This window comes from Diplotaxodon limnothrissa, linkage group LG19 (assembly GCF_057381915.1).
Source record: "Diplotaxodon limnothrissa isolate DT_005_m linkage group LG19, D_limnothrissa_male_GT1.1, whole genome shotgun sequence".
In the NCBI taxonomy this organism is placed as follows: Eukaryota; Metazoa; Chordata; class Actinopteri; order Cichliformes; family Cichlidae; genus Diplotaxodon; species Diplotaxodon limnothrissa.
In genome coordinates, this window is record NC_140614.1 from 14,297,403 (window position 1) to 14,320,358 (window position 22,956).

The window sequence follows — 22,956 nt, forward strand, 5'->3', positions numbered from 1 at the left end:
TCTTAATCCTACATTATCACTATGAGTATTACACATCGCAAATGGCAGTCATGTTAACATCACATGAGTAGTGGTCACATGATTAGGACTGGAATTCTTTTTGCAGCCGCTGTATCTGCCCCCTGGTGGCCATCAAAAAGAATGTAGGTTTAAGGTGATTATAAAAACATAATATATTTTATTACAGCACTTAGAGCATACTGTAAGTATTAAAGTGCTGTGCTGCATTGGTTTGAATCATATCAATCTAATAAACTCCAATCTGTTCATGTAAATGGAGAGGCTTCTTCACATCTAAGGTTAATTATGGAGTTCAACATGGTTCCATGCTTGGACCCATTCCGTTTACATTATACATGCTTCCCTTAGACAGTATCATTAGAAGGCATAGTATATATTTTCACTGCTACTGTATGCAGATGATCCCAACTTTATCTATCCATGAAGCTGAATAGCACACCAATTTGTTAAACTGCAGTTTTTCCTTCCTACTGTTGCCAAAGCTCTTGCTCATAGGGGTCATTTGATTGTTGGGGGTTTTTCTGTTTTCTCTGCATTATTGTAGGATCTTTACCTTACACTATAAGCAGCCTTCAGGCAACTGTCGTTGTGATTTGGCGCTAAACATTATTGAAATTGAATTATTGAAAATTCGTTGTTTTTCATTTTAAAAACCTGGAAGCTACGTCTGTCTTTTGCCTTGAGTTATGTCTCAGCGCAGTGACCTGAATCTCCAAACTATTTTTTTGTTAAAAAGTAGTTTTATGCAAGAGTACAGCCAGACTCTATTTCACCAAGTGGATATCTATACTACATCACACACAGACATCTTGGACCTAATGTCATAGCTTTTGTTTCTTCATGTTCGTTTAATACTCTTAGTTTGAAGGTTTTAAAATTATTTCCAAACAAGACCCGTAACAAGAAGGCCCTTTAAAGACAAGGCTACATTCAGCTTTTATGTACAGCCAAAGGACAAAAAATATGTAGCTGACCTAATACTTATGGTCTGGACAGCAACTAAAAACATAATCTCACCATTAGATGTAGACACACTTATTTCACTTAAGTTCCTGTTACATAAAGAGAAAACTATGAGAACACATTTTACTCAGAGCAAGGAAAAAAAACAGTGCACCTACAAATCCGTCTCAGTGTTTACTCAAACATTCCCTCAAGGATTGATTACATCTTGAATTGGTTTGGTCCACATGCAATCCTTTTCTAATAAATAAACCATATTGATTTTCCTATGTGTTCATCTGTGGGTGGGTGTGTTTGTTTTGTTTGTTTTATTTGTTTAGGTCCCCCCAAAAAACACAAGCATTGTCCAGCAGTGGGCCCCCAGCCAGTGTGTTTCCTTCACTCGCCAGGGTTTATTGTTCCTCGGGCTCTCTCTGCTCGGCAGGAGGATGTTGTCTGTTTCTTGATTTTCTTACCAGCCTCTCTCTCTCTGTCTCACTTACACACACATATACAGACAGACACACACACAGACAGACACACGTACGTACACAGACAGACACACACGTACGTACACACACACACACTATTCATGTGGGAAAGAATGGGCCCACTCTGGATTAAACTATTCCCCTGCATAACACTAGACAAGGCATTTAATATCTCCAACCTTCTCTGTCCAAACAGTGACTTGGCACAGGCTGAGTGGAGGGCTGGAAAATCCCAGAGCTGCTGTAGAGTTTTTGGTGTGACCCACTCTTTTATTATAACGATTCCATAAATGCTTACAGACCCTTAACTTGGCCCGTCCCCATGAGCGATTTCAAGAAACCCATGAGGCACAGATTCAAACACATTATGTACACATGACACATCAAAGTAAGCACACACACATGCATAAAAAAATAACCCTCAGTGTCAAAGGTGAATTTACAGAAAACGCAGTTTATATATTCTTTAACTTCGTATTGGATGTTCCAGCAGCAGCAGCTGGGGAAAGGACAGCTGGGACTTTTTAGTATTGCTGCTCTGCTTACACACACACACACACACACACACACACACACACACACACACACACACACAGAGAGAAACTGAAAATTGAGAGCTAGTAAGAAGGAATCACATGACACGCATACTAAAACATGATTTCTCATGCACCCTGGAAAGCAAACAATTGGTAAAGATGTGAGGGGAAAGAAAGCAGTTCAACAAATTTATAGAAAGCCATTAAGCTCGATAGATTTATCTTATTTTATTTTACTCTAACCGGCGCTGTTTCTCCTGTTGAGGCTAATAGAGGCCATCAAAGCACTCAGATGTCCTCACCTCACTCTACCATTTCAAGGCACTTAACTTGTGCTCTGGCCAGCTTTGGAAGCTCAGTTAGGAATTTATTCCCCCCTCTCCTTTTCCCTCCCTTCCCCCTGTTTCTTACATCTGGAAAATCATAATCTGGCAGCTTACATTGGAAGCAACTAAAGCCAGTTAGATATTGTCTGACTTTTCCCTCCCTTTTCTTTCTCTGCTTTTTTTTTCTTTCAACACCTCTGGGTTCTGTTTTTTCCTCTCTCACTTCAGCAGTTTTTCCTCTTTACATGCTTTCGTTGTCCTCAGTTTTCTCTTGAAGTTTTTCCTGGAAGGTGTTTTTGGCAAAGGCGTGAAAGTGAATTTTAACCTTGGTTCTCACCTGCCTTCTATTTTCCTTTCTTTCTATCATCTTTTTTTTTTTTTTTTTTTTTTTTTTTTACAGTGTCCTTTTCTATTTTAAGAAAGTCCCAAATGTTTGATGTTCGTACACACCTATCACTTCATCTGCTTTGTTAGCAGTATCGGCTGCTTTTGCTTTGCTCTTATGTTCACCTCATCTCATCCAGCGTTCTGAGATGAGCTGAGAAAGTGCAAACCAGATGAGCAGGCATGTCAGAAGCCAAAAAATTGCCAACATCATTAATGCTATTATGGTATTGCATAACGCAAGTGTTGCATTTGATCATAGTTTGGTATCTTGCAACATTTTTATATTACAAAAGTGACATCATCCAATGGTTTTGGGCAAAGCTTAGCAGGCGTAATTGACTCCGGTTGCTTGTGTTGGACACCTGCCAAAACGGCAACCACACCCCTTATTCTAGTATGTAGGCGGATCATTTATTAAAAAAATATTTTAAATTAAAAAACAAACAAAAAAAAACGTCACCAACCCCCAAATCAATAAGGAGAAGAAAACCATCCACAGAGGTCAAAACCATTTGCTGTAACCGTGTTTAAATATGCACTTCAGGGCTGTAAAATCGGGTATTTTTAACTCTGCAGCCTGTGGGGAATCCCTTTGGTCTCAAGTGGCACCGTTACAAAGTGGTGGCCTTGAACAAAATATAAAACGCACACCACACATGGACATTGCAGTAATGTTAGAGAATTACTAAAATTCAATGTATTTTGACACAGCAGTGACGTTTTATCAAAGGTGGGGAAATGTTATTCTATTGTGTTGTTAAAGTTTAGATTTACATTAAAATAGGTGTTGGATAAATATGCAGTCCTAAGAGAATTTTGTTTGTAGGGTCAGTCGTTATTTGAGAACCATTTGAAATATCTCTATTAATGTGCAAAGCTCTCATTAAAAACAGAAGACATTTTTAATTAACACTAATTTGTTCACTGTATAAATTTATGCACTTCATGTTAGATTTGGAGCTTTAGTTTTATTCTACACAGCATGATTTTTAAATGGTTTTTACAGGTACCGCACACTCATAAAAAATACTTCGGTCTATATATTAAATGCTTTATTTGTCTTGGGTAACGCTGAAAACTTGCTTTAAATGTAAAGCTAGCTCAGGCTTGTTAGCTTGGCTTACCTTAGCACAAAGACTGGGGATGGGAAGAATCCTCTCCCAAATAGCAAAACGAAAGAAATCAAAGAAAGGTTTAAATAATGATAACAAGAAATAGAGAACAAAGAACTAATTGGATTTTTACCGGCCACTAAGCAAAGCTGAAGGGATGTTATTAGCAATTAGCATTAGCACATTGGCAATGTCCAAACAATGTGTTGGCATTTATTCCCCCTCCCACTAAGTTTTGAGATTTGTGGTACATATAGTACTTTTTAATATATCTTTTAAAAATATATTTATGGTATGTTTAAGTAGCTAAAAGACATTAAAAAGCTTTCTGTGGAACCGATTCCATACAAACGGCAATAACTGCAGCTTTAAATATACTTGTATTATAACTATAGATTATTACATTCATTAAGTGTGTCGTAAAAACATGTGAGTAAATGAAGAGTTGCAGTATGAAATATTAAGGCAAATGTGTTGGGTTATGTTCAGTATGTTTTCCTAATCTGCCACATTTGATCTGGAAGCTGTCACAGAAATATAAAAACCTGAGAAAGTATTACAGTGCTCACTAGAATAAAGTACACATTGAACACATTGGTTACATATTGGTTCAAAATATATCCTCCAGGACGTTATGGGTGTAACAATCTGGAGTGTAACAGCAGCTCTGTGCGTCCCTCTATCCCAAAAACACAATTAGGTCCATAAATATTTGGACTATGATTAACATTTTCTTTAGGTTTAACAGTTTCCCACTTTCAGAAGCTCAAAACTAATTGGAGACTGGCTTGGGAAGCTTGCTTCATTATTCCAAACTAAATTAAGATACCAGCGCTGGAGCTGACTACAAGTATTGACCTTGCATTGTGTCACTGAACATCTAATTTTCTGGAAATGAACAAAGAAACAGCTGGATAAAATTAAAGTAGACAAAAACAGGTTTCTAAAAGGGCATGTTAAAGACTAAAGCTCCTTCATCAAAAGCTAGAATTCGGCATGAAAGTGCCTCGAGTCTGTCTTCTATTAATGTTTCCAAGAAAATCCAGAGAAAGATTATTTTCTCTTCAACTCAATAAATTCTTAACAAGACCATACAGCATAAATCGTTAATTTGACTCCTTTTTCTTTTTCTCCTTTAAAGGCTCTTGAGCATAATCATTATTCATCGTAATTACTCATCTCCTTCTTTCCAGCCAATGGGTCTCTCTCAGCTCCCTCTGCTTTTGTTTGATTTGGCCAATGACTGTGCTGTGAAAGCAATCCTCCCCAGTAAACCCATTCATGGTTGACCACTTTGACTCCCTTAACTACAGCAAAGCAAAGCAGAGCAGCCACATCTGGCAAGCGGTTTTCACATCTGGTTTGTGTATCAGCTCTTTGCACGGCTGTCTGATAGCCTGCCTTGCAGGCATAAGATGTGATACAGACACTCCAGGGAAGAATGGCTAGAGGATAGTGTGCAAGTTTGTGTTCAGAGGTCAGATACACAGAGAGAGGAAATGTCATTCTTTGACAAAAACACCAGACAAAGAAACAGCTGTATGCTTTAACTTTCTACTATTTTAATAAGATGCTGCAGGATCTTGTGGCTTCTAGAAAAATAAAGCTAATTTAAAGCAAATTTCAAAAAGCCCTTTAAATCAGTTTCATACTCGCTATAAAATAAACTGAGACTAGAGCAGTGTCATTAAATTTATGTCTTAACTAAGTGGTATGAAGCTAAAATTCAGCATGCAGAAAGAAGAGAAACAAAGATTACTAACAAAGGAAAGAAAATGGCCCTATAAACCAGTGTGAGAATGACTGGCAATAAATAACAGATAATAAGAGCTAGCAGACAAAAAGTCTGATAAGGAAGAGGATGAAGTGATAATGAGATCCAGATGAGGAACATAGCCACTGTGAAAGCTGGATGAGGGAAAGACGTGGGTCTGTGGGAATCATATAATGAGATGCTGCCCTCTTGTGCCAAGCCTGTATTTTGCTCTTCTCTGGTATTTAATTTTGATGGAATAAAGCATCTTGTTTGACAGTTTTCCTCTGACTTCAGCAGAGTCAAAGGAAATGTTTGAATTGATTATCTATTGAAGCGTTGACCCTGTGTGGATTAGAGAACTTCTGACTACAATGTGTATAAATCACAACACATTCATATGCTCTGTATCAGTTTGTCACAGCGACTCTCTCGACAAGGCATGCAGTACCTCACTAGACAAATCCCTGGTGTAACGGACATGTCAAAAGAAAACTGGAGGTGAGAGATTAAATCCGTCATTCTACAATTAGATTTTTAATAAGGGAGGAAACATCCCAGCAAACTCACTTCAAGTTAAAGCTGTGAAATGCTCAGAGTATAAAAAACACAAGAGCTACATCTCACATGCTACAGGCCTCAGTACATTAAATGTTAACGGTTATGAGAGTAGAATTTGAAAAAGACAAGCAAAGCATCTTTGGGAGGTTCGCCAGGAGATCGCCTCTTTTCTAAAAGGAACATGGTAGTATGGTGTGGGTTTGCAAAGGATAAACTGAAATCATGCTTTTATCTGGATAAATCACAAGACTTGGACATAACAGTGCCCTTTGGAGAGATTAGACAGAAGTGGAAATCCTTGATCATAATGGATAGCACCATGTTTGGCAATAAAATAAATAAATAAATAAATAAAAGGGTTGGTGATTTGGGCACTAGGCTGTCACGGAGTCCTCTGTATACCAAAGAGTCCCGGTGTCAAATGTGGGGACATCTCCAAACAGCTAATGTTTGGCTAAATTGGGCAAATGTACAACGGAAGAAGAAAAAAAGAATCAAAGTATTGCAATGGCCCAGTCATCAAAGTCCAGACTTTACCTGTTCCAAGTGCTGTGTTTAAACTTAAGAGAGATGTGTGTAAATAAATGCCTGCAAACCTCAGTGAGCTGAAGCAGCTGTAAACGAGAGTGGGCTTAAATTCCTCAACAACTAAATGACCGACTGAGAAATTCATACATAAGGCAATTATTTTAACTTATTACTGAAAGTGTCTACAACACACAGAATCATTGTGTGTACTTGTATTTTATTTTCACATGAAAGGAGACATTTATGGTCTCAAAAAGACCTGTCAGATGACTTTGATGATGCAAGTTTCACTTGAGCTGGTTATTTATTTATTTATTTCGTTTTTAGTGAAATGTCTTACTAGCTATTGAAGGAATTGATATATTTAGTTTAGGTATTCATGTTCCAGCAATTACCTGATTATACCTACATTTAATTTAGCTCCAGTCTTGAATACCCAAGGATTTTTTATTTATTTATTTATTTTAAAAAGGGAAGACAAAAAGCTGCGCTCACACAAAACTTAAGAGTTGACAAATTAGTTTTTTCTGAAAACAATCATGCTAATGTTTCAGCCTACTGGACTTCAGTAACCGTTCATATTAGCCATCACTTACTGACCATTAATTAGCAGCTATGAACTACATTTTCATCAAACTCGCACGCTCAAAGGTAGATTCTGTTCAAAGAACCAGTTCATGCTAATTATTTGCAAAGCTAATGACATCCCCGGCAGCCTTCACTTCGTACTTGTGTTACATGTTACACTAGCAAACATCAAACTTTTAGCATTGTCCTAAAAAATATTGTGTACACAAACAGCAGTGCTTATTTCAAATATTTTTATTTTATGGCAAAAGATTTCGATAATCATGCAGGAAATGAATTTTATAAAATGTTTAACACCTTAACATCTAATGTTGCTTTTAAACTAATCATGAACTTTGCATACCGTACATTTTGTCCTACAGGAAGCACTAGCACAATATCACAAAGCTCCTCAGGCAGAGATGTGAGAATATTTCACTTCACTGTGGTCGAACTCCTTTCGCATTCAAGTGAAAATGGCCCTACTGAGTTTGCAAAAATACAGAAAAAAAATATTTACACCTGGATAATACAGCAGTGTAAATTAATGGTGGAAAACATGATGGAAGATTATCTACTGTGCAGAGTTTTCTTAGTCTACATGAGATAACAGTTTAATATTCTTAAATATCTTTGGTTGATAAGCAGGTTAGGCATTCAGTAATAATCTTATTACCTTAATGTCATCTTTCTGTTTGATGACGTGGTTCAATTAGTCGGGGCTCCAGTTTTTATTGTCGTTTCATGTTTGCTGATGCTCAGTACTGGCCTGCTTCATGTTCATTAGTGGCAGTTTCCACAAAATTTAAAGGCTTTCTGTCTAAAAGCCGATCACAAAACTTACATTTCTACAGCAAAGTCTGTTCAGGTAGGAGAGGCTTTACTGTAACGACCCTTTAAAGAAGAGGAAATCTGATCTAACAGGCAGGTGAGGTTTTCCTGTATAAGTCGAGGTGATTCACAGTTATTACTAGTCGTTCTCTTGGGTTTACCTGAATTCAAATCTTCAATCTGTGCCTGTCAAAGGCAAAAGGCCAAAATGGCTGCATTTTCTTTCCAGGTTGAAAATACATTTAAAAAAATCAGGCCACCGTAATCAAAGCCACAGATGTTTTTTTTAAGACCAAAGTGGTAAACTTACAAAATACACTCATCTAAGAATACATCTTTGTACGTTTTTGGCAACAAAAAGCAGGAGTACCACAAATGTACAGCACCATTTTGAAATGTGTTCAAAGAGGCGGGATGTAGAGAGCAGCCCACACTGAAAAAAGTCTAACATGCAGTCATTCATTCAATCTAATAAGTGCCATTCAAAACAGAATAAAATCATTGATTTGATTGTGAAACCCTTTCTTTTTGCATTTTAAAATACCACTTTTGATTTGGATGAAACTAAATATCTGTACAAAGGACACAACGCAAAGTTTTTGATTTCTCTCAAAACATATATTTCTTTTCATGTTGAACAGATAATATCTTTAATTTGAGTCAAAGTGATTTGCACTTGAACACGCCCACCAGAAATAGACCGGGACCCATTTTTATTCTGCATGGCTGCTGGAAACATCATGTCACATCTTTGATTAATTTCATCTGAAAATAAACGTAAGTAAAGCCAAGTGTGTTACAAAAGCTTTTATAATTTGTATTGCCAAAATTGCAGAAAATAACCCCATTTAAGCTGGGTCGACAGCCACCCCTAATTTTTGCATGATTGTAGCTGCTAGCTACAAGCTAGCTAGCTATCCGGCGCGACGTTAGAACTGGTTACCAGAAACCGACCATCACAGTCAGGAATGCAAGTTAGGCAAAAAGCCGTTTTTTACCAGTATACTAACTAGCTAGCGTTACCACGATGCATCGGTGGTGGATAAAGCTAGCTAGCATAAGTTCATAGTTCATAACATTCATAGTATAACTCCGTGCTCCGCTTCGTTTGAATTTTTCTGGTGAGCGCGCGGTTTCTAGACACAAGCTTGTGTTTGTGCGCGCACGTTTGTCTCTGTCTCTCTTCATATAAATATCTGTGTGTTATGTGTGTGTACACCGAGCGCAAAAGATAATTATTAATGTGCATGATTTAGAGACAGAAATAACACGCCAGCATATAAGATCAATGACATAAGACTAATTCCTTCAATTGACTTTCAGGCGCGGCTCGGAAAAATGTGCATTTTCTGAAGAAATTTTAATTTTAACAGCATTAAATTGACCCTATGCCAAACTTAGTTGCTAATGGCTGGTCTGTAGACTGTTTGGTAAACCTAAATCAAATTATAGTACTAGCTTTTTATAAGGATGTGTATGTCATGTTACGTATTTCTTGGTTTTTCTATGTTATGTGTTTTATAGAGAAGTAACATTATTCTTTTTTTTCTGTATGCTTTCAGAACCACAGATCGCTCCATCCATTCCATGGCTGAAGCATACATTTTCATTTAATCTGAACAGGTATCATTTTGCATTTACACTGCACATCCTTTTTAAACATTTCATAATAATCTAGACCCTCCATCATTATCCTCTCATTCACCTTGCTGATGTGTTGAGGACTTGATAAAAGAATACATGGTATGTCCATATCTGTTCTGTCTCTACATGAGATGCAGTCTCTTGATGTAAATTTGACAACTCTGCTATTAAATGCAATGATTAATGTAGGACAGCAACGATTAATAAACTCATCAAGTTAATATCTTAGGGTTCTGTATTGTTTTCTTTTTTTTCTTGGGCTTTGTGGAACATTTATGAAAATTTTCCACCATTGATTTAATTCAATGATTATGCAATTAACAATCTGATTAGTCAAATAATTGTTCTAATAGTCTGTGACCAAACAACTATCAAAATAGTAGTTTATTATGGTCAAAGATTTATCAGGTGTGCCAGACTTCAGTTCTTCACTTGTACATTTTGTTCCATATTTTACCTCAAGATATCCCAGAAAGATGAAGCTGAGGAAGAGCTGCAGAGTAACCACCATGGCACTCTTCATCTTCAGGGACAACTCAAGCTTCCTACATCAGCGTCGAGACATCGGGATAATCATTGATGGTGTGGAAGTCCTGAATGAGTTGCCTTCTGTGGCAGCTGGAGTGGCAATGGTCTTTGGACTCTGTTATGCTCTTAATATGGAATATCCACGAGGATTCAGGTTCACCTTTGAGGCTCTTCAAAAGATTATGATGGAGCTTGACTTTAACAAGATGACCTCTAAGATTCGCAAACTTAATTGTGAACTTAACACTGCACAGTAGTGTGTTTGCATGCATGTGTGGATGTGTATGTGCACATGCATGTGCATGTGTGCTTGGTTATTTTCTTGGTTGGCCTGCAGTGGTATTCTACATTCAAAAATTATAAGAACACCCATTTGAAAGGGAGATTTAAGTTGATTTCATTGATACATGTGTAGATTTTTTTTTACATTGTACAGGCACAGTGCACATATAAACATTTTTGAGTACTTGCAAATTGGTTTAAAAAGAGTTTTTATAATGGTTTTATGCCAGTTTTAGACAGGTTGCAGGTTTTATACTGGTTTTCAAAAGGTTGCAGGTTTTATACTGGTTTTCAAAAGGTTGCAGGTTTTATAAAACAAACATTTCTCTAATCATTTCTGCCGTAGCACTAAATCTGTATATTACTAATCCTCTCTATTGATTATAGTTAAAATGGTTTGGAACAATAAATAATTTTGAAATAATTGGTTGGCCAACTGTCTTGTTTTTTATAGGAAATGCAGAGCATTTTTGAACTGAAATAAAATGAAATGTAAAAAATATAGTTTGAATATATGTAAATCAATTACCTGGCTTCAACACAAACATATTAGTTCATGTTAATTTGGTTCGATGTGAATACATTAGGTTGGTTAAATTTCAATATATTAGCTTGGTTCAATAATTAAAATATGGTTCTATGTAAAAAAATCAATTTGGATCAATGCAAAATTTAAAGTTTCAGTCAAGTCTAGTAATATTGTTTATATCAACATAAAAGTATCAGGTCAAATCAAGTGACTCAATTTGGATTCTCTGAAGCCAAATATTTTGGATGTGACAATTGGACATCATTTTTTTTAATTTGAATAGGGTTATTCTTTTTACAGCCCAAAGAGATGAACGCATGAATGCACATTGGAGGAAAACTACCAGACATGGGCAAAACACTGGTCCGACACATGTAAATGTAGCTTTTCAAACAACAAACTGTTTTAAGTCAAACGAATGAACAGTGTCGACTAGCAGAACCAATGAGTCTTGGCAGCTCAAATGCCTAAAAGACAAGTTTTTTTTTTTATTTTTTATGTACTCTTAATTTAAAGCTACTGGGAAAAAAAACAAAAACTGCTTTAAAGCAACATTTTTTTTCAGTATCCATGTGACAAAGTGTGTTGTGATATTTTTGAAAGAAAGCTAATATATTGGGACTTTTTAAGCAGAGATGTTTTTCCCTCCTTCCTGCAAGCACTGTGTGCACATAAGTATCAAGGTGGCTCCCGGTATTCCTCTTAGGCCTTTTTCTTACAGACGTGGATGAAGTAGCATGGAGCCTGAGACTGGCCCGGCACGTAAGTCTTGAAATCTCCATAAACGGCGTGCTCCAGTTTGCCGTTGAAGGCCTCGTTCAGCAGACCTCTGAAGCTGTCCAGGCAGTGAGGGTAGTAGGACAAACGGAATTTACTGGAGGACACAAACAGAGCAAAACACCAGAGTTACTGAAGTGTGGTAGTATCTATGAGATTCAGCTCAGTTTCAACTGTGATACTTAAAAGTATCAAAGTTTAGTTTTAACAATAACACTACTGCAGACCATTTGTCCTTGATTTCAGGAATGCAGCGCAGTTTAACAGCTGTTATTGTGTCTGAGGATGGAGCCCAGCGACCTCGGGTGTAAAATAATTTACACATCATGAATGATGTTTATAAAGCCCGACGAGGGTTAGGATTAATCACTGGTCTACGTGAAAAATTGTGCTCTTTTGTTGCTATGGTGAGATATATATATATATATATATATATATATATATATATATATATATATATATATATATATATATATATATATATATATATATATATATATATATATATATATATATATATATATATATATACATACTAATGTGGCGGCATGACCAGTAACCAAGGTTACCCTAAACTAAGACTAAATGTGGGGGAAAAAAGAAAACATTTTATTTGACCAAAACATAAAAAACATCTTTGATTAAAATTAAAGCCTAAATGACTTAATTTAAAAATAGAGGAAATATCCTTAGTTTTAGTATCTGTTCGTTTGATTAGTTTGCCTGATGAGTTGGTGATGGATGTCTCAAGACTGTAAATAAACTGCTTTCAAAAAGTCATGCACTTTTATTCATGTACTGATTTTCTTATTTCTTGCCTCTGACATAAGCCTTCATACAACAATAATAACACTAAAACTAATAAAAATCTAACTAAAACTAAACATTTTCAAAGAACTGAAAATAAACTGAATTCAGAATAAAGTCAAAATCAAGAGGAAAATTAATTAGAAAATGCAAAACCACAATCCTGCTGATGACGTTTAAACACCATCTAAAGTGAATGTAAGACAACTTTTTTTTTTTTTTTTTTTTTTTTTTAGCATATTAATGAATTAACATTACAGTTTATGGCTGGAAAGCAAAAATATTCAAGGCAATGTAAACCTAAAGATTTGAGATACAGTAAAAGCTGCATTTAATGCATACAAGACATGAAATTGTAGATGCTATAATGACAAATGTATAATGTATTGTCCAGATCTACCAGTTAGAATAGGTCTCCCATAAAAGGATCAAGATATAATGTATGAGGTGTGAGCTCAGTCTCCTATCAGCTCTGCAGCAGCATCAGAGCCCGACTCACCTAACTTCAGGCAGGTTCTGGAGGGTGGCCTGTGGCACTTGGATGGTGTAGTCCAGAGTGATCATATGTGGCTTACTGTTGACCCACAACACTGAGGTGGTGATGTCCTGAGTTAGGTCACTCTGCAACACACACACACACACACACACACACACACACACACACACACACACTTTATCCTCATTTTCTTCTATGATGTCCAAACACAGCCTGAACAGAAGAGACTGATGAAAGGAAAAAAAGATTTGGTTGGTTCAGTGTTGGAGCACAAGAGCAAACTCAGGGATTACGAAGGCATCAGAAGCTGATTTTTGCCAACTAGCAATTGTTGACGTAGTATTTATATTGAGGCCTTCCAGCTGGATACTTCCTGCTTTGGCTGGATTAAAGAATATGGACGTTGTTTTTAATGCAAACATCTTGAATCAAATATGGCTCCCTACAGTCACGACCTGCTGTTGTGTATTCTCCACATCTCATATCTGAGCTCATTCTAAATGCAAGCCTGGCTGATTGTCTGAATTATGTGAACACAAGGTTAAAAAAAGGGGATGAGACAGAAAAAAAAATAAAAAAAAATAAAAAAAATCATACATGCAATCTATACAGAAGTGTCCACTTAATGTGCACACTAGAGGCTACGTGTACTTTCAGTCATGTTGTTTCCCCGTCTTCCCAAAGGGCTTTTTACTCATTATTCCTGACTTCATCCATTTTTTGCCCCATTTGCCAAAATGATATGAAAACCCAAACACATTTCCTTCTGTTTCTCCTGCACCAGTTTTAGTGAAAATCTCACAATATCCGTCAGGCTCCGTGTGGGGATTTAAGTCTTAAAGCCAGCTGCTGCTAGGGATGGCGTAAATAAACCATTCTTAAACAATACTGTCTGTCCCACTACTACTCGCAAAGCAATAAAAGACCAGATTGTGCAGAGAATTAAGATTAAAAACGGGCTTCTTTGTGCCATCCATACTGAGGGCTGAAGAATGGCTTCAAACTTCAGATTCTCTTTTTGGGCAGAGAGAGAAGTCCAAAACTTATGATCTGTATGACAATAAAATAAGGATGATATTTGAGAAAAAGCCAATAGATAACTGCACGTTGTATGACTAATTCACATTCAGCAAAGTATAAAAGACAGATGTAGCTTCAGGCCCTGAAAAGTGAAGCCAACACAGAAGTGCCTTAAACCTGCACTCATTTGAAGGACCAATGGGGAGCGCCAACTGTGGCTGCAAAATGACTTCCGGTCCTGTAAAAAGTCTGAAAACAAATTTCAGGTCTGACCTCTGTAAATTACTTTCTGATCAATTCTATCAATTCAATTTTAATCACTGAGTTTTATTAAAAATTAAGTGAATTTTGCATATTTCAAAGCACATTTCAAAGCAAAAGGACACCAATGGCAAAAATGCTCGTCTCAAGGCTTCAAAGTGGGAAATTCACAGGTGACGTCCAGGAGCTACGTCCATCTTTTACACCGTTGAAGGATGTAATCAGCCATTTCCAGGTCCAAATGCTCCATAATTTCAAGCAGTTAGACACCACAAGAGCTCAGCCAGTGTAGGAAGAGCTAAATCAATATTTGGAGATTTAACAATCTGATATTCAGATGCATGAACAGATTCTCTAATATTTATTACATGTAGTCATTTATCTTATCCCCAAGTCTTCTTAGATCAGCTGATAGCTGTGCTGCCCAAGCTGCTGTTGCCAAAAGGGAAGTTGCAGAGTGTCCTCTGGTGGACAAATTATGCAATATCAACACTCGTAAGATGGCTGGAGGGTGTCTCTCCAATTTTTTCTTTACCTTTTAAATTTTAATTTAAGGGCTGTATAGGCTCCAGCGAATGGATGACAGGATGGATTTAACGGCTGATAGATCACCAAAAGGCTAATATTGGCCAACTGATAAAGTGGTCAGGCTCTAGACACCACTGAGTAAGAAATAGATCCAGTTCTTTGAACTTGAATAAACTAAACAGTGTATCTGTTCTCAGAGGTTCAATCAAACATACCGTCATCCTTGAAAAGAGAATAAATGACTAAAACAAACAGCAGCAGACAGAACGTCTGTGATCAGCGCAGCCACAACACAAGGTTAATCATTCATATGTTGCTGTGTGCTTTGGGTTCGTACCAAAAAATAACAATCCTAAGCTTCTCTTAGCAGTCTCTAGAGCGAAATCCCAGAAGTGATTTACCAAAGGATTAAAAGCAGAGGGGCACCGGGTCCAATTTTCTTGGCTGAGTCCATTTTTTTTTTTTTCTAAATTTTACCCGTCGAAACAGATTTTTGCTGATTCTGATTTTCTCTCCACGAACTATAGGAGCATATACAAGCAAATTAAAATAATATTCAATTTAAAATAATATTTTGAAATTAAATTTAAATATTTGAAACTGTTCAATTGCCATAAGCCTGCAGTACTTTGGAAAGGGTTAAGAAAAACAGACTAAAATGTACACCGACTGTTAACTGATGCATTTCACCTTTCCAAACTAAGCAGGTGTCGTGAGCCTGAAGGCTGTAGTTTCCACCATGAGTTCTTAAAAGCTGTATTTACACTGTTATGCAATTATGTTGTAAAAAGAATAATCACTGCAGTAAATCCAATATTGGTATATGTTTGGTACCTTGTAGTAGATGTTCTTGCCTTGTGGAGCACGCCCGGTCTCCAGGATGTAGTCGTAATTGCGGTGGTCAATGATGAGGACCCCACCTGGTCTGACCATACTGGCGATGTTTCGAAGGGCCAGCTTTTGGTCACTCTGGTCCCCTAACAGCAACAACAGCACGACTGAGTGCATGAATAAGGGATCAAATTGGCAGCTAAACACATGGTAACAAACTGGAAGGCAAAGGCGTGTGCATCGATTCAAGGAGATGTTTGATTTGAGTTATGGATGCAGGAGTAATCACATGGCAATTTAATGAGTCACATCATCATTCTGACAAGGCAAAAATTATTTGGACACTTTTTTTTCCCCTTCCACAAATATATTTCTAATATCTCTGACAATCTCTGGGACGAAGGTTGTGGGATAAATCCTTTGAGACAGATCCTGTATGGGCTTGCCATGCCTCTACACCCTGCTACAGTGAGGTGAAAGAGCACTCCAGGGCACTGCAACATCATCGCTGGGTGTGTTCAGAGGTGCACCCAGACAGGTCATACCTTTAAACTCTAATGCCTACGTTTGCCAAGTCCAGGCATAATGAGATGTTTTGACAGGCCCAGAGGAAAAGCCCTTAAGCTCACCTATAAAATTAACAACACTTTTATTATTTGTGTACCTTTAAAGTCTGGTAAGTGGGCAAATGAGTTGCCGAGGCAGATGACAGCATCAAAACCATCTCCTGGTTTCTGAATGTCTTCTGATAAAGTCAGCCAGTTGGCCTCTTCAATCACTGAAGACAAGAAGGAAAAGAGCAGAACATGAGGTCACCTGAGGAAATGTAGATATCACCACAAACATGTGCACTTTGCAACAGTTTAAGACAAATGAAACAACTCTGAGTGCTGCCCACACACAGGGCTTTATTGGGAGCAACCCAGGCATGACGGCCAATGCAAAACAAACACCACACAGTCTTTGTTTTATTACTATAAGGAGGTCCGTGACTAAATGTCATACTGATTGCTTAGCTTTTCAACTTTAAGCTTACCCTGCCATCACTTGTACTGATGTTGCTCTGTTGATTAAGTTAACTTTATGCTAGGATGCACATTCTCTGACGAATGCTTCATTTGTGTCACTTCTTCTTAAGGTTATTTTCCATTGATTCATATGAGAGATCAATTTACTAGTTAACAATTCCCTGGCAACTCGCCTTGGCCCTTGCCTTATGCTTTAACTACCAGTTGGCTCATTGGCTTCAATATCCTTTAGCTGCTTCCCTGGAGAGGATCTCATCCCATGACTGGAGCTGCTCCAGCTCAACTTGTACTGCAGCTTGACTCTGTAGTCCTTGTTCTGCTCTTATGTTCCACTTGGGGATCAGAACCTGCAGCTTGTGCTGCTCTGCTGAGGTCACAGAGAAGAACAAGGGCTGCCGTCTCCAGCTGTAGTCCAAGATGGTGGACTTTTGAGCTAATCGTGAGGACGAGAGGCTCACAAAGAGACTGTCACAAAATGCTTGGCGAATATGATTTGATTACTGGCACAAATAGAATCTAAATCTGTGGAACTCACTGATTCAATAAATATATTTTAATTTTCATACCCCACTGGTCAAAAGCTGGTTCTTTTCTCCTGTCCCATCTCGCCTTCAGTGCATACTTGAGCATTTTGTCGCTGGCATCCACACTCACTAAATTAAACCCCTCCTCCACCAACATAATGGAGTCAATCCTAGAAAACAAAATCCATGAATACATTAAAAACAACAACTGACCTGTGAGTATCATGCAGTAGGTGTGTTTTGATTTTGAAGTAATCCCTGCTGTCATCTTCCCCTAAAAAACCAGTTTGATCAAGTCTGAGTGCGAGTGTGTGTTTGCTGTGACTGCACTACATGTGGTTTAGTAGTAGGTTGATAAGCTTATCGTCTCACTACAGACAGGAATACTAACCTTGTCACAGGTAAGGAGAGATGATTTGTATAGTAGCCAGAAGCTACTCCTATTTTGAAAACCTGACAGGAAAACGTGATTGTGGGCCAAACCACAGCCTGAATAGATGCTACTGACTGACTTCCAAAAATGTTTTCTCGGCAATTTATGAGTTAATAATAAACAATACTGACGTGTTTCAGTGCAACAGGGGGGAGGGATTCAATGGACAATAATGCAGAAATCATTAACATCTACTGGGTAACTACAAGATAATATAACAACAAAACAAATAAAGCTTACGTAAAAAGAACAGCCAGTTTTCAGATTTGGATTAAACAGTCTTAGGCTAAAAGCAAATTCATATCTTTTAGATTTCATCTTGGCAACAAGTCTCAAAGGACTCTGATGGTCCTTCATTTGGTTCAACTGTGTTCAGTCTGGTGACTGTGAAGGCCTCAGCTTAACAGATCCAGTATAATCCTTGAGGTATAAGTCAGGGATTCATGGTTCCCCTTTAATTTGTCTGTATGCCTATCCATTCTGCAGTTATACATAAGATTTCCTGCTAGAACCTATGGAATCCTAAATTAAAAAACTCTCACAGGTTCAGCTGAAAGTGATTCACAGCCTGAAGCTTCTTCTCAGAATTAGAAAGCATCACAAACACACTGCCAAAAATAGCTATTTGTAACCGTGATCCACGAGGAATATGTTTACTTCGAGGCTGCTGCACTATGGAGGGGCACCACTACTAGGGTATCGGGTCAGAATCAATGTGCTGGGGTGCTCCAAACCGCAGGAAAACAACCATGCGGCCTGATATATGGAGCTGAGTTATTATGGAAATGACTGCAGTTCTTACATGAACATTATAAGCTCTGTAATGTTGATTAGCAGCTGAAATGAGTGCTAAGTGATGAGCAAAGAAAAAAGAAGATACATTTATAATAAACATCAAATAATAAAATTGTTATAGTGCATCTCCAGTGAAAATTCTCCATGAGAAAAACAACAGCTGAGGTGACATTTATGGTCTGCTTGTCTGTGCTTAGGCAATGGCCTTGCTGCTGTGTGAAAGCACAGTCAATGTATCAAGGGAGATAAAAAAGACTGCAGGAAACCAGAAAAAACTCCTTTCGACTACCCAGCACTAGTTCATCACCCACTGACCTACTAAATGCAAGTTTAGGGTTCGCTTGTGTTTAGTTTGCTTTAGAAACAGGAAATTTAAATGGACAACACTTGCTTCTACAAGCTTGTGTCTCAGACATATTACGCCTCTCTAATTGAATCACATTTAACCAGCATGTGTAAACCTGCTGTGTCCAGACCAGTGCAGGAGGCAGGACGTGGCTCAGGATCAGGTGCAACTCTGCACTTTCATTCATTATTCTGTGGCTTAATCCGGATTTTGTCCCGAGTTAAAAAGGGTCAGTGAGTTGAAATTCCACAAACGTCAAACTCACTTGAACAGCTATAAAGATGGGTACAAGTACAAAAAGGCCTATGTGAGCTGAAATCACATTATTTTTTTACCTACAGATCTATCAAGAACAGCAAAGAAGCAAACACCATCATCACTATCAGCTACGCCTACACAACTCTGTTCTGAAGCTGCACAATCACTGTGAATCACACAAGAGTCACACCTTTTCACAAATCTGAAAAGCAATAATGCAGTCTGAATCAGCACGTTTTATGACGTCATCAGCAGCTGTTCACCTGCTGTATCATTGTGAGTTCAGGTTTTTGTTTGGCATATGCAATTTAAATCAGTTTAACCATTGACAAAAGCGTGCTCGAGATACTTGGATAAAGCCGTATTTAAGATTTTGTTATGGAAATTTCAGAACTTAAAGTTTTTGCTTATATTTTTTTTTATTTGATCATATTTATAAATCCATACTAAGTTGAACGATTTGTAAGTGGATTTTGATGAAGCAGAGCTGAAGCCCCTGTCAGACGTGTCACTATGAAACTGCTAAATTGACCTGACATTACCCTGTTCCGCAGGCTACATCCAGCACACTCCGCACCCCGTGCTGCTTCAGCAGGGACACCACCCAGCTCCTGTACTCCTGCGTCCTGCTCTTCGTGTCTCCGATGTACAGCTGCCACACTTTCGCTGCTTTGCCATCGGCGTATTGATCAGGAAGACCTACGGCTGCCACACCGAGGGACCGGGTCCTAAACACGCTGTCGACCGACATACTGCCGCTGCTTCTCCCTGCCCGGACCTCTACCTCTACCTTAGTGTCGAGCCGACAAACAACTTTGGACAATTTTAACTGAGTGACGAAACGCGCTACCTCTCTGGTATGCTTGCCACATGCTAGCCGAGATGTTATTATTTATATGAACAACCTAAGAGAGAAACTTTAAGCCAATGACACGCCGTCGAGGACTGCCGCCTACTTTCTGATTGGATAACCTGTTTAGCATTGGAATACGTCACTCGAGTGAAGCTTTGCTAGGTTGCTAATTTTTCCCTTTGAACTTACCTTCCAGGATAAGTGTCACACTGTATTCCATCAAAGTTAAATACACGTGCATATTCAAGTTAAAATTAAGTTATGTTTGACGTTGGAGGAGAAGTATTTAAGTATAATGTTAAAATAAAGTAGAGCTCACGAAGCCCATTACCTGTAAGGTTTTACTCGGGGAATAAATCCCACCAATGGCGGCACAGAGGACTCGCCCCCTTTAACATTTCTTCATCTATCGTTTGATCATGCTGTTTGGACGAATTGCTTGCGAAACATGAATGGCAGGAGTTTTTTGCAAAGTAAAAATCATAATAATTTCATTTTTTTTAACAATGAAATACACAATGCTGCAGTAGTTAAGTGCACAGGGTGTAATATAGGTGAACAATGTGATTTAAAAACAAAACAAAAAAAACCCCATGGAATGAAATCATCTCAGGACTCTCCCAGACAGATTATTAGGCACTTTTCGTGCCCTCCCAAACAAAGTGAACTCCTCCTGTTGTGATTGGCGGATTTGGTTCTCTAGGACCCATATTTGCTGGTAGAGGTGAGGTCATGTCAGCTACAACCGGTGCGAGCTAGGTTAGGTTTGCAACTTCCAGTTTTTTCAGAACTGCACTACTACTTTATGGGTTGTTCACGCACACATACACACTTACTACTTTCAAAAATCCAGATCTGACTTCGAACACAGGCATAGTTGTGTAATTCAGCCTAAGCAGGGGTTGGCAAGAACACACAGCACTGCCTAGAGGAAGTCACACATTAGTGCACCTTTGCACTAGTCTGCCAAAAAGACATTCCTTCCATTGGTTATTTTGATGATGGTCGTGGAGTAGAAAATGTGACTCACTGCAAAGGACAAAGGACATGATCCACATCATTTTTATCCTCACTGACACGTCATGACATTTGCATGTGGGCATTGTCATGGTTGATCATAAAGTAAATCCCTACGAGCAACCTTGTAGCATTTTGTATCATCTTTGCTTCTAAAAGAATAAATGGACCTAAATCATGTCCAGAAATTGCGCCCCAGACTCTAACAGATGACCAGAGAGAGAGAGAGAGAGAGAGAGAGAGAGAGAGAGAGACTCTAATACAGTTTGTTGAATGTATGCATTAAATTAATCATCGTATCCCTTCTGAAGTATTGCGTCAATGCTGTTGATACAAAATGAAACAGGAAGTGAGTGATTAGTCAGATGGCGGAACAGATAAAAGGCTGAAGAAAATCGTTACATTTCAACTTGTTGTTTTCAGTAGGACCATGATGGACACCACTTCCAGCGCAGAGCCAAACTTTGCTGGAAATCGCCTCCTATCAATCAAATCAAATTTAAGATTGACACAGTCACTGCCAATTTGTCGGCTGCACATCATGTGAATCTTTTATTCCACCACATCCCAAAGGTGCTCTGTTTGACTGAGATCTGGTGAATGTGGATGCCGTTTGAGTACAGCGAACACAAGTCATGTTCAAGAAACTAGTGAGATAATTTGAAGTTTTTGGTATGTGGTGTTATCCTACTGGAAGGAGCCATCAGAAGTGAGGTACACTGTGCTCATAAAGAGATGGACATGGTCAACAGTATTCAGGCAAATGTGCAAACAAATGTTGAATCAGAAACTGAGAGTCCGGAGACCGGCTGACGGATTGTTGAAGCGACCTGGAAATTCCCCTTAGAGCTCTGACATCAACAAAGGATTTTTATCCAGTAAACTGCCGCTCGCTGGATATTTTCATTTTTTTCACATATACAGGGAGTGCAGAATTATTAGGCAAGTTGTATTTTTGAGGAATAATTTTATTATTGAACAACAACCATGTTCTCAATGAACCCAAAAAACTCATTAATATCAAAGCTGAATGTTTTTGGAAGTAGTTTTTAGTTTTAGTTATTTTAGGGGGATATCTGTGTGTGCAGGTGACTATTACTGTGCATAATTATTAGGCAACTTAACAAAAAACAAATATATACCCATTTCAATTATTTATTTTTACCAGTGAAACCAATATAACATCTCCACATTCACAAATATACATTTCTGACATTCAAAAACAAGACAAAAACAAATCAGCGACCAATATAGCCACCTTTCTTTGCAAGGACACTCAAAAGCCTGCCATCCATGGATTCTGTCAGTGTTTTGATCTGTTCACCATCAACATTGCGTGCAGCAGCAACCACAGCCTCCCAGACACTGTTCAGAGAGGTGTACTGTTTTCCCTCCTTGTAAATCTCACATTTGATGATGGACCACAGGTTCTCAATGGGGTTCAGATCAGGTGAACAAGGAGGCCATGTCATTAGTTTTTCTTCTTTTATACCCTTTCTTGCCAGCCACGCTGTGGAGTACTTGGACGCGTGTGATGGAGCATTGTCCTGCATGAAAATCATGTTTTTCTTGAAGGATGCAGACTTCTTCCTGTACCACTGCTTGAAGAAGGTGTCTTCCAGAAACTGGCAGTAGGACTGGGAGTTGAGCTTGACTCCATCCTCGACCCGAAAAGGCCCCACAAGCTCATCTTTGATGATACCAGCCCAAACCAGTACTCCACCTCCACCTTGCTGGCGTCTGAGTCGGACTGGAGCTCTCTGCCCTTTACCAATCCAGCCACGGGCCCATCCATCTGGCCCATCAAGACTCACTCTCATTTCATCAGTCCATAAAACCTTAGAAAAACCAGTCTTGAGATATTTCTTGGCCCAGTCTTGACGTTTCAGCTTGTGTGTCTTGTTCAGTGGTGGTCGTCTTTCAGCCTTTCTTACCTTGGCCATG

The 22,956-nt window shown here is 38.4% G+C and overlaps 1 protein-coding gene across 2 annotated transcripts; it reads right to left on the reverse strand.

The window, feature by feature from the left end:
- Positions 1-11,214: 11,214 nt before the first annotated feature.
- Positions 11,215-20,021, reverse strand: gnmt (glycine N-methyltransferase). Of its 2 annotated transcripts, none has more exons than XM_085343612.1 (6): positions 19,685-20,021; positions 17,353-17,480; positions 16,423-16,536; positions 15,762-15,925; positions 13,122-13,243; positions 11,215-11,912 (listed from the first exon to the last, which is right to left on the reverse strand). In XM_085343612.1, the coding sequence occupies exons 1-6, from the start codon at positions 19,891-19,893 to the stop codon at positions 11,741-11,743; spliced, it is 909 nt and encodes a 302-aa protein (XP_085199738.1). In that variant the 5' UTR covers positions 19,894-20,021; the 3' UTR covers positions 11,215-11,740. The 2 variants fall into 2 exon arrangements, with proteins under 2 accessions (XP_085199738.1, XP_085199739.1); XM_085343613.1 differs by having other exon boundaries at positions 11,217-11,912; positions 15,762-15,904.
- Positions 20,022-22,956: the final 2,935 nt, after the last annotated feature.